Source organism: Engystomops pustulosus, chromosome 4, assembly GCF_040894005.1.
Source record: "Engystomops pustulosus chromosome 4, aEngPut4.maternal, whole genome shotgun sequence".
NCBI lineage: Eukaryota > Metazoa > Chordata > Amphibia > Anura > Leptodactylidae > Engystomops > Engystomops pustulosus.
Genome location: NC_092414.1, coordinates 139,570,339 through 139,582,774, shown reverse-complemented (window position 1 = coordinate 139,582,774; position 12,436 = coordinate 139,570,339). Strand labels below are relative to the sequence as shown.

At 44.2% G+C, this 12,436-nt stretch overlaps 1 protein-coding gene across 2 annotated transcripts in view; it reads left to right on the top strand.

Annotated features, from left to right (window-relative positions):
* Positions 1 to 12,436, top strand: part of SLC28A1 (solute carrier family 28 member 1) — an 85,721-nt gene that overhangs the window by 57,116 nt on the left and 16,169 nt on the right. For both annotated transcript variants that reach the window (XM_072147709.1, XM_072147708.1), the window contains one exon: positions 1,106 to 1,274. In XM_072147709.1, coding sequence (XP_072003810.1) covers positions 1,106 to 1,274 — 169 coding nt within the window. The remainder of the gene's footprint in view (positions 1 to 1,105; positions 1,275 to 12,436) is intronic.

Here is a 12,436-nt window from a genome sequence, read left to right as displayed (position 1 = left end):
TCAGCAACTCTTCCCCATCAGCAGTTAGAGTCTGCCTATTTCTTGCTACAGTCTCACAGATATAAGCAGTACAGCCACAAGAGACAGACACAGGGCAGGCTGATCTGAGTAGAATAGTGAAGAAACTACTGAAAATAATAGGTAAAGTTGTTCTACATCCTAAGAGTTGTAAAAATGTGCTTTAAAGGAAACCTTCCATGATGAATCTACCATCAAAAGTAGAAATGTTGGTAGATTCCTCCTGCCTGCCTCTGCCCTAATCTGTAATTTAATAATCCTGGAACCTAACCTAATTTGTTAAAAATTTTATTTTAGTAAAATAAACTGTAGAGGCTCCTGGGGCGTTTACTAGCCTTAGATCCCAGTGCCTTACAGAATCTGACCATCTTTAATGGTAGATTTCTCATGGAGGGTTTCATTTAAAGAGTAACCAGAGAATAGTTCATTGGATAATAGTAAACTTTGGAATATGTTTCATTGAGTAAAGTAGCTTCTTGGTGCTGTGTCATCTGCTCTTTCCGTGCTGTGTATCTGAAAGCCTTTTGAGGTTTTTGAACATTTCCCTTGATGATTGTGCTCTCTAAGGAGAGTAGACTATCCAGGGACTGCCTGTAAAGACATTACCAGGTTCCTTATCTCATCAGGTTTTAGTGGCATAGAGGTGGACAGAAATTTGATTTATACCAACTTCTTAAATAAGGGAGAAATGTAGGGGAAAAGGATAAAATGACAAATTTCTTTAATAAAGTATATTACACAGTTTACTACTATCACCTGCACTATTCATTTATGGAATTTTAGTTATCAATTAAAGTAAACACAAATACAGTAAAATAACACTGCATTACAGATACAGTTTCTTCTAAGGAGGGTCCGCTTTCCTCTTGTACCAGTGAACCAGTCTAGTTTTGTTCATTGTTGTTGTTTTTAAACTATGTATGTACACTTCTTCCTAAATATACAGCAACGTGAAATTAATAGTTCTATAAGAGTAAATAATAATAATTTGAAAACTTATAAACTTATGTAGAAGACACATGAAGACATATGAATGGCCATTATATTTTTCTTACATTGCTATTTTTATGTGTCTTTGTAACTAAAGGGAAGAGAGAACTATACTGGAAGCAGCCAGCAATGGAGCCTCTACTTCCGTGGGACTGGTTGCAAACATTGCAGCCAATTTAATTGCATTCACTGCCTTACTTTCATTCATTAATGCTGCTTTCTCCTGGATAGGAGGTATGGTGAACTATCCAGAACTCACCCTACAGGTAAGTACAACAAATGACATTTTGTAGTTTAAGTAAAACAAACGTTTTTTTAATCAAAATTGTTTTAACATCCAACCTTATGCAACCCCACATACATGAACACCCACTGTCCCAACAGTCTGGACTCATATCAGTCTAAAGTACAGCAGATCACAGAATAAAACCATCATAGGCATGTCAGTAATATAGAGGTACAATACATCATGTGTATAACAGCAGTGGGGCAGCGCTGTTGGTATGTGTGTTATAGGTGAGTAAGCAGAGCTGAGAGTGTCATTGTGTTTTATATACATCTCATGGATCTCATCATCTCTCATCTCTGATCTGTCTCATCTCTTTTTCTATGTGTCAAATACTAGTAGAATTTTCAGAAGCTAAATAAAAGTGTATATAAACTCTGGTCCCTGATAATCTAAGCACATTGTCAACACAGAGCATTTAAAGCATAGAGGAATCATGAAATGTCTTCTTACAGAGTCCCCTGGAATATTTCACAGAGCTCTTGGAGCTTAACCGCAATAAAACTGATTAAAATTGTAAAGTAAGGGGGTTGAAAACTATCTTTATTGTGTAAAAATCACTAGGGGATTACAATTTGAAGATTTTCGTTCATGGGCAAACCCCTTTAAGTTCACCTTGCTTTATAGAACCATTGTAGGCACCTGAAAAAAACTTCTTGGCTAATAATAGTCAGGACTGCTAATAATAGTCAGGTGCCACAATGCACCATCTGGTGGATCAGGGGCAATATCAACAGCCTTAAAATAGTGCTGAGGACCACATTTCCAGTGCTAGAAGGGGAGACTGACCTAAAAGCATCAACAAGAATCTTAAAGGAAAATTACCAGTACGTTAGACAAAACAAACTATAGATACTCACCTAAGGTCCTCTTCATCCCAATCCTGGCGGAGGTCTTCTGCTTTTCCTAACTCTTTTTTTCCAGGTGATACCGGCTTTTCAACATTGAAGAAGACCACCGCCTGGATTGGGATGAAGAGGACCTTAGGTGAATATCTGTAGTTTGTTTTGTCTAACTCTTAGTGGTAATTTTCCTTTAGTGAAAAAATTTTACTCTCGTGGCAGGGCAGTAACCTTTTTATTTTACCTGAGGCAGCAGAGAGGTTCACCCCTGGATAAAGCGACATAGCTCTTCTGTCAGTTGTGAAGTTATAAGGTTATCTTGCACACAGTCAGGATCTGCAGTAGATGTACCCTACAGAATGCTATATGGATCATCCTCTGGGGATTAGAGTAGATTTTTTTAATCTATTTAATGTCAAAGTGACTGCATACGCAGGGGTAGATTTATCAGCGCTGTGTGGAAGTGCTGAAATAATTGCACTTTCTTGCGCTCTGCAAGAAATTGCAAATATATTTTCGGCTATGCCACCACCACACCGTGTCTGCTGGAGGAGTGGGCAGACCAGGGGCGTTCCTGCCGTGTCTGCATACTTTCTAAAAGTGTGAACTTTCATTTGAAGGTTTTTCTGCAAAACTACGCCAGGTTTGCCAGATGGCACGGCAGGATGGGGTTGGCTGTGTTTGTGATTCTACCAGTTCCATAGAAGTCACTGGAGCCCCAAAAATCATAGGCAGCATATGGTTGTAATACAATTTCAGCCCATATTTGTGAATCATTTGCTAGGTAACACAAGTATATGACTTTTGAGGTGTTGGGACAAGCTAGAGATTTCATTTGCCAACCTCACGGTGTTGCTTTTTGCGGATCTGCAAATATTAGTCAAATACCAATACAGGAATATGGCCTGTTTTTGTGGCCACATGGCTCAGACGCAGGGAAAATACTTTTGACACATTGGGGCAGATTTACTTACCCGGTCCATTCGCGATCCAGTGGCGCGTTCTCTGTGGTGGATTCGGGTCCAGCTGGGATTCATTAAGGCAGTTCCTCCGACGTCCACCAGGTGGCGCTGCTGCGCTAAAAAGCATCGGAACGTGCTCAAGTTCACCGGCCTATTCCTAGTGAAGGTAAGTGCAAGCTCCGCAACACTTTTTTTGCTTTAAATGCAGCGTTTTTTCCGAATCCGTCGGGTTTTCGTTCGACCACGCCCCCCCGATTTCCGTTGCGTGCATGCCAGCGCCTTAGTAAATGACCCCCAATGTTTGCGGGCCTAGGAATAATATGTTTGTGTGCATGAGGCTTTAGGCCTTCATGCACGCAAATGTAAAATTGTGTCCCTGAGTTATCTGCAGCTAGCTTATGACCACCATTGACATCTATTATGCATGGTCATGAAAGCGGTGTAACTAAAAAAGGGAAATGTTTTGCATTAAAGTAATATGTATATGTAGTATTTCTTTTTTGTTGAAGATATATTTTTCTTTGTAATTCTATTAATGTGGGTACCTTTTCTTTTGAGAATGTAGTAAAACATTTATGGAGGAGTTGTTCTACAGAAGGCTATGGAGGAAGACATTCCAAAGTCTACTACTTAGTTATCAAATGTGTAACATATTAACTCTGTCTTTGAAAATTAACCTTGGCCCATTTCTTACTAATTCATATTAATAGTACAGAACTTGAAATAAGTTGATGATCACCAGTGAATTCGCTAGACAGCATGATCTTGTCAGTGGGTAATCATTTTTTTTTTTATCAACCAGTAGTTATAGTATTTGTACCCATGCAGAATTAACTCCTTAAGGACCAAGCCACTTTAGGGCTTTTGGACCAAGCCAGATCTAGATTTAAAATCTACCCTGTGTCACTATAAGTGGGTCTAATCTTTGAATGCTTTAACTTATCCAGGTAATTTTGATATCCGGGTTTTTTCTTGTAATACATTGTACTTCGAATTAGTGGAAAAATCTGGATGATATCTTCTGTGTTTAATTATAAAAAAAAAAATGAAAATTTGACAAAAATCTTAAATTATTCTCAATTTTCTTATTTTTTCTCTTTTTAGTTATATAGTCATAGCACCCAAAAAAAACTTCATAACTTACAATTCCCTAACGTCTGTTTTATGTTGGCATGGTTTTTATGCATCCTCTTATTTTTCCATAATGTTATGGGGCTTAGAATTGTGGGTGCTGTAAAAGTTTAGAGGGAAGGAAGAATATTACCTTGTCACCATGCCTGGATCTATGAGTAAATGTCCCAGGTTTATCAATTTTTACATTGCTTTATGAAAATCGCCAAAACTTATATACACAGGTACCTGCACAATTTTCAAGTGACTTTGAGAGAGTAAAAGCCAATAAATTACCCCATTATAGAAACTACATGTTGGAATATAAAAAAAATATGATTTTAAAATAAAATCTAGCATGATAAACCTGGGACATTTACTCATAGATTCAGGCATGGTGACAAGGTACGGTAATATTCTTCCTTCCCTCTAAAATCAACTTTTAAAGTTATGTTAATGAGCTACAAGAGCTCTGGAGGGTGTTATCATAGCCCCTCCGTGCTGCTGCTTTATAGGCTATAACACTGTCTCCCCCTCCCTCTGCTCCCTCTGCACTTCACCCCTCCCTTTACCTGATGTAATCTAATGACAGCAGAGAAAGTCAGCACAAAGTGGCACAAATCCCGCAATTGCCAGATAAATCGACTAAAGTGCGGCTTTGGACTCTTAGTAAATAAGCCCCACTATCTGACAGTACCCTTAGAGTGTTCTAAAGGTCAACCATTTTATGTGTCATTTTCTGTTTTTAGATTTGATAAATATGTCAGAGGTGTTTGACCTAGCCCCTTTCTTACTTAAAGGTCTTTTCCGTAAAGTCTTTTTTTTTGTCAGACCAGTGGAAACTACAATTCTACTAGGAGCTTTTTTTTAAGAACATCGGAGTGGCTGCAGTAGTGTGGCCACCATCTCCTATAAAATTTCCTGAGCTTATATTGCCTGGAATATCTGATCTACAGTAGGTGTTGAATCCCTCTGATACCAGTAGCCTATTCAGGCCAAAGCAATGCTTAAAACAATGTAATTGTAACATCGTTGTCAACATAATCCTTGGTTTGTAGTTTTTGACTGAGGAGCCATTGATTTTCTATCCATGTTTCACTTTTTTGTAGTGAAATTATGGAACTCCAGTCACACTGTTAAGTAGCAATTTTTTGAATTTATTTTTACACAAACTCCAATTGGAGTTTGTGTAAAAATAAATTCAAAAAATTGCTACTTAACAGTGTGACTGGAGTTCCATAATTTCTATATGATACGGGGTTGGGACCCTCTCCAGAGCACCTGAACCCTCCAAAACAGTGTGCAGCAGAAATCAGAATCTCACTTTTTTGTAGTGTGAACATGGAACACATGTTGTGCTGCTTTGAATGATTCAGCACTAGAGATGAGCGAACATACTCGTCCGAGCTTGATGCTCGTTCGAGCATTAGCGTACTTGAAACTGCTCGTTGCTCGGACGAATACTTCGCCCGCTCGAGAAAATGGCAGCTCCCGCCGTTTTGCTTTTTGGCGGCCAGAAACAGAGCCAATCACAAGCCAGGAGACTCTGCACTCCACCCAGCATGACGTGGTACCCTTACACGTCGATAGCAGTGGTTGGCTGGCCAGATCAGGTGACCCTGGGATAGACTAGCCACTGCCCGCGCTGCTCGGATCATTCTGTGTCTGGATGCCGCTAGGGAGAGAGCTGCTGCTGGTCAGGGAAAGCGTTAGGGTGTTCTATTAGAATAGTGTTAGGCAGGAGTGATTCAACAAGAACCCAACAGCCCTTCTTAGGGCTACAATAACGTTATACTTTTTTTTTTTTTGTTTGCTTGTGGCTGGGCTTGCTGGCACTAGTAGTGCAGCTAGTACCATATTGTGAGGAATTTGCAGGGGGACTTGCTACCGTTGTGTTTAGCTCTTAGTGACACACATATCCACCTCAAACACCAAAGTGGGAAAATTTATTAGGGGTTTGATTTCAATTAGGCACAGTCTGCCATTTACTTTTTATTTTACGTTTATTTTTTCATAACTCAGCGTCATCTCATCTGGCATAGCAGTGTGCTTTCATACTTGGCTAGAAAATAGCCAAAGGAGAATCCAAACGGCTTACTTACGCCTACAATAGCGTTATATATATTTTATTTCTGGTTGATCTGCTGGTGGCTGTCCTTGCTGCAGTGCATATACTAGCCAATTGTGAGGAATTTGGAGTGAGACTTGCGACCGCTGTGTTTAGCGCTTAGTGACGCACATATCCATCGCAAAGACCGAAGTGGGAAAATTTATTAGGGGTTGGATTTCAATTAGGCACAGTCTGGCAGTTTCTTTTTATTTTACGTTTATTTTTTCATAACTCAGCGTCATCTCATCAGTGTGCTTTCATACTTGGCTAGAAAATAGCCAAAGGAGAATCCAAACGGCTTACTTACGCCTACAATAGCGTTATATATATTTTATTTCTGGTTGATCTGCTGGTGGCTGTCCTTGCTGCAGTGCACATACTAGCCAATTGTGAGGAATTTGGAGTGAGACTTGCGACCGCTGTGTTTAGCGCTTAGTGACGCACATATCCATCGCAAAGACCGAAGTGGTAAAATTTATTAGGGGTTGGATTTCAATTAGGCACAGTCTGGCAGTTTCTTTTTATTTTACGTTTATTTTTTAATAACTCAGCGTCATCTCATCTGGCATAGTAGTGTGCTTTCATACTTGGCTAGAAAATAGCCAAAGGAGAATCCAAACGGCTTACTTACGCCTACAATAGCGTTATATATATTTTATTTCTGGTTGATCTGCTGGTGGCTGTCCTTGCTACAGTGCATATACTAGCCAATTGTGAGGAATTTGTAGTGAGACTTGCGACCGCTGTGTTTAGCGCTTAGTGACGCACATATCCATCGCAAAGACCGAAGTGGGAAAATTTATTAGGGGTTGGATTTCAATTAGGCACAGTCTGCCATTTCCTTTTTATTTTACGTTTATTTTTTCATAACTCAGCGTCATCTCATCTGGCATAGCAGTGTGCTTTCATACTTGGTTAGAAAATAGCCATAGCAATAGGATAGCATCGTTTGGTTTTAAAAACTAAAAAACACACAAAAAAAACTAAAAAACACAAAAAAACACAAAAAAAGTTAAAAAAAAATTAAAGTTATAACTTTCATTTTCAAAATGTTTAACCTGAGGGCTAGGGGTAGAGGACGAGGGCGGGGACGTGGGCGTCCAACTACTGCAGGGGTCAGAGGCCGTGGTCCTGGGCGGGGTGAGACACCCCCTGCTTATGAGGGAGCAGGGGAACGCCGCAGAGCTACACTACTCATGTCTGAAGTTACTGGGACTCGTGGTAGAGCACTGTTGAGGCCAGAACAGTGCGAACAGGTGATGTCGTGGATTGCCGACAATGCTTCGAGCAATTTGTCCACCAGTCAGTCTTCCACACAGTCCACCCATGTCACCGAAATCGGCACTCCTCCAGCTCCTGCACCTCAGCCTCCTCCCCCCCAGTCTGCCCCCTCCCATGAAAATTTGGCATTTGAACCGGCATACTCTGAGGAACTTTTTTCTGGACCCTTCCCACAGTCACAAACCACTTGTCCGGTTGCTGCTGAGCAATTTTCCGATGCCCAGGTTTTCCACCAGTCGCAGTCTGTGGGTGATGATGACCTTCTTGACGTAGTGGAAGAAGTGTTTAAAGAGGTGTCCGACGATGAGGAGACACGGTTGTCAGACAGTGGTGAAGTTGTTGTCAGGGCAGGAAGTCCGAGGGGGGAGCAGACTGAGGGATCGGAGGATGATGAGGTGACAGACCCAAGCTGGGTTGAGAGGCCGGGTGAACACAGTGCTTCTGAGACGGAGGAGAGTCCTCGACCAGAACAGGTTGGAAGAGGCAGTGGTGGGGCCAGACGGAGAGGCAGGGCCAGAGCAGGTGCATCAGCGCCAAATGTGTCACGTAGTGAAGCTCCCGTGGCGAGGGCTCCCGCGGCGAGGGCTAGATTTTCAGAAGTCTGGAGGTTCTTTAAGGAAACACCGGATGACCGACGGACTGTGGTGTGCAACCTTTGCCAAACCAGGATCAGCAGGGGTTCCACCACTACTAGCTTAACTACCACCAGTATGCGCAGGCATATGAATGCTAAACACCCCACTCAGTGGCACCAAGCCCGTTCACCTCCGGCCGTGCACACCACTGCTCCTTCCCCTGTGTCAGCTGATAGTCAGCCCCCTGCCCAGGACCCTGGCACAAAAACACCATCGTCGCCTCCACGATCCTCCACAGCATCCACCAGCGTTCAGCTCTCCATACCCCAGACGCTGGAGCGGAAACGGAAATATAGTGCAACCCACCCGCACGCCCAAGCCCTTAATGCCGTTTCTGACAAGGTCCACCTGACCACGGACACGTGGACGAGTGCTGCCGGGCAGGGCCACTATAAATCGCTGACGGCACATTGGGTTAACTTGGTGGAGGCTGGGACCGAGTCTGACCCTGCGGCTGGTCATATACTGCCGACGCCGAGGATTGCGGGGCCTACCTCGGTCCAGGTCTTTCAGGCCTACTATGCCTCCTCCTCCTCCCACCCCTCCTCCACCTCCTCCTCCGAACTACCATCCGTGGGCATGCCGCCATCAGTCGGTAGCTCTAGGCACAGCAGCAGTGCCGTCGCTAAGCGACAGCAGGTGGTGCTCAAACTGCTGAGCCTAGGCGATAAAAGGCACACCGCGCAAGAGCTATTACAGGGCATCACGGCGCAGACTGATCTGTGGCTGGCACCGTTGAACCTGAAGCCAGGCATGGTTGTGTGTAACAACGGCCGTAACCTGGTGGCGGCTCTGCAACTCGGCAGACTGACACATGTGCCATGCCTGGCCCATGTGTTAAATCTGATAGTTCAGCGTTTCCTCAAGACATACCCCAATCTGTCTGATTTGCTCACGAAGGTGCGCCGCATCTGTGCGCATTTCAGGAAGTCCAGCACAGATGCTGCCACTCTCAGGGCAGCGCAGCGCCGCCTCCAACTGCCCGCTCACCGACTGTTGTGCGACGTGCCCACGAGGTGGAATTCAACATTAACCATGTTATCCAGAGTTTACCAGCAGCGCAGAGCGATTGTAGACTGCCAGATGTCAACTTCCACCAGAACTGGTAGTCAGGTCAGTCAGCTTCCTCAAGTCTACAATGAGGAGTGGACGTGGATGTCTGATATCTGTCAGGTGCTGAGTAACTTCGAGGAGTCAACACAGATGGTCAGTGGCGATGCCGCCATCATCAGCCTCACCATCCCGCTGCTTGGCCTGTTGAAAAACTCTCTGATCAGCATGAAGTCGGAAGCTTTGCGCTCGTCACAAGAGACGGGGGAAGAAGATTCCCTTGTTGATAGCCAAAGCACCCTTAGGTCTGTTTCTCAGCGCATATCGGAGGAGGTGGAGGTGGAGGAGGATGAGGAGGAAGAGGAGGAGAATGTTGGCGAGACACAAGAGGGGACCATTGTTGAGTCCTTCACTGTTCAGCGTGTATGGGCAGAAGAAGAGGAGTTGGAGGAGTTGGAGGAGGAGGAAATGGACAGTCAGGCTAGTGAGGGGAGTGAATTCTTACGCATTGGTACTCTGGCGCATATGGCAGATTTCATGCTAGGCTGCCTATCCCGTGACCCTCGCGTTCAAAGAATTTATTCCAGCACCGATTACTGGGTATTCACTCTCCTGGACCCACGGTACAAGCAAAATCTTTCCACTCTCATCCCTGGAGAGGAAAGGAGTGTGAGAATGCATGAATACCAGCAGGCCCTGGTGCACAAGCTGAAACACTATTTCCCTTCTGACAGCGCTAGCGGCAGAGTGCGTAGTTCTGCGGGACAAGTAGCGAGGGAGAGTAGGCGAGCAGGCAGCTTGTCCAGCACTGGCAAGGGTACGCTTTACAAGGCTTTTGCCAGCTTTATGTCACCCCAGCAAGACACTGTCACCTGTCCCCAGTCTCGGCAGAGTAGGGCTGATCTTTACAGAAAGATGGTGAGGGAGTACGTAGCTGACCATACCATCGTCCTAAATGATCACACAGCTCCCTACAACTACTGGGTTTCAAAGCTGCACATGTGGCACGAACTGGCGCTGTACGCCTTGGAGGTTCTTGCCTGCCCTGCCGCTAGCGTGTTGTCCGAGCGGGTTTTCAGTGCAGCTGGTGGCATCATCACCGATAAGCGTACACGCCTGTCGACTGACAGCGCTGACAGGCTGACGCTTATTAGGATGAATAAAGCCTGGATTTCTCATAATTTCCAATCTCCACCAGGTGAAGGAAGCTCAACGTGAATAATTTATCCACTCCTCCTCATTTTCCTCCTTCTCCTCCTCTTTGTACACTAAAGCAGAGGAAACTGGCTATTTTTTGACAGGGCCCACTGGCTCTAGCTATAGTACTTTATGCATTTAATTTTTCTGGAGGGCCACCTACCCGGTCCTCTGTTTTAAACAATTTTTGGGAGTGCCACATACAGGCACTCAATCTATTCAATTTTTCTGGAGGGCCACCTACCTGCTCCTCTGGTTTGAAAACTTTTTTGGACTGCCACATACAGGCACTCAATCTATTTCATTTTTCTGGAGGGCCACCTACCTGCTCCTCTGGTTTGAAAACTTTTTTGGACTGCCACATACAGGCACTCAATCTATTCAATTTTTCTGGAGGGCCACCTACCTGCTCCTCTGGTTTGAAAACTTTTTTGGACTGCCACATACAGGCACTCAATCTATTTCATTTTTCTGGAGGGCCACCTACCTGCTCCTCTGGTTTGAAAACTTTTTTGGACTGCCACATACAGGCACTCAATCTATTTCATTTTTCTGGAGGGCCACCTACCTGCTCCTCTGGTTTGAAAACTTTTTTGGACTGCCACATACAGGCAGTATCCAAATTAAATTGTCTCCATAGCAGCCTCCACACGTTGTCTCCATTGCTACCTCCAAAAGTCGTCCATATAGCTGCCTCCATACATCGTCCCCTTATCAAACGACGTGTGTCAGGCAGAAATTTGGGTTGTTTTCATGGATTCCACATCAAAGTTGTTAACTTTGTCGCCACCCTGCTGTGTTATCCACAAAATATACTGGCAAACTTTTACCATTTACGGATATTATTTCAGCGCTTCTTGCGCATCTGTTTACATTCCCCTCACCCGCCATATCCCAAACTTATAAGAACGCTACTACACTTAACTTGGTGCAGGCTGGGACCGAGTCTGACCCTGGGGCTGGTCATATACTGCCGACGCAGAAGATTGCGGGGCCTACCTCGGTCCAGGTCTCAAAGGCCTACTATACCTCCTCCTCCTCCCACCCCTCCTCCACCTCCTCCTCCTCCGAATTACCATCCGTGGCCATGGCGCCATCAGTCGGTAGCTCTAGGCACAGCAGCAGTGCCGTCGCTAAGCGACAGCAGGCGGTGCTCAAACTGCTGAGCCTAGGCGATAAAAGGCACACCGCCCAAGAGCTATTACAGGGCATTCCACATCAAACTTGTTAACTTTGTCGCCACCCTGCTGTGTAATCCACAAAATATACTGGCAAACTTTTATCATTTACCAATATTATTTCAGCGCTTCTTGCGCATCTGTTTACATTCCCCTCACCCGCCATATCCTAAACTTATAAGAACGCTACTACACTTGATCTTATACAAAAGGTTCTTAGAAGTGCTGTTTGGGGAGTAGCCTAGAGACAGGGGCTTGGATTGGCGAAAGCTCGCCTGGCAGCGGAGCGCCAGCTCCATGCCAAGATCCAACTAACAAAGTTTTACTTACACCTACAATAGCGTTATATATATTTTATTTCTGGTTGATCTGCTGGTGGCTGTCCTTGCTGCAGTGCATCTACTAGCCAATTGTGAGGAATTTGTAGTGAGACTTGCGACCGCTGTGTTTAGCGCTTAGTGACGCACATATCCATCGCAAAGACCGAAGTGGGAAAATTTATTAGGGGTTGGATTTCAATTAGGCACAGTCTGCCATTTCCTTTTGATTTTACGTTTATTTTTTCATAACTCAGCGTCATCTCATCTGGCATAGCAGTGTGCTTTCATACTTGGCTAGAAAATAGCCATAGCAATAGGATAGCATCGTTTGGTTTTAAAAACTAAAAAACACAAAAAAAAACTAAAAAACACAAAAAAACACAAAAAAAAGTTAAAAAAAAATTAAAGTTATAACTTTCATTTTCAAAATGTTTAACCCGAGGGCTAGGGGTAGAGG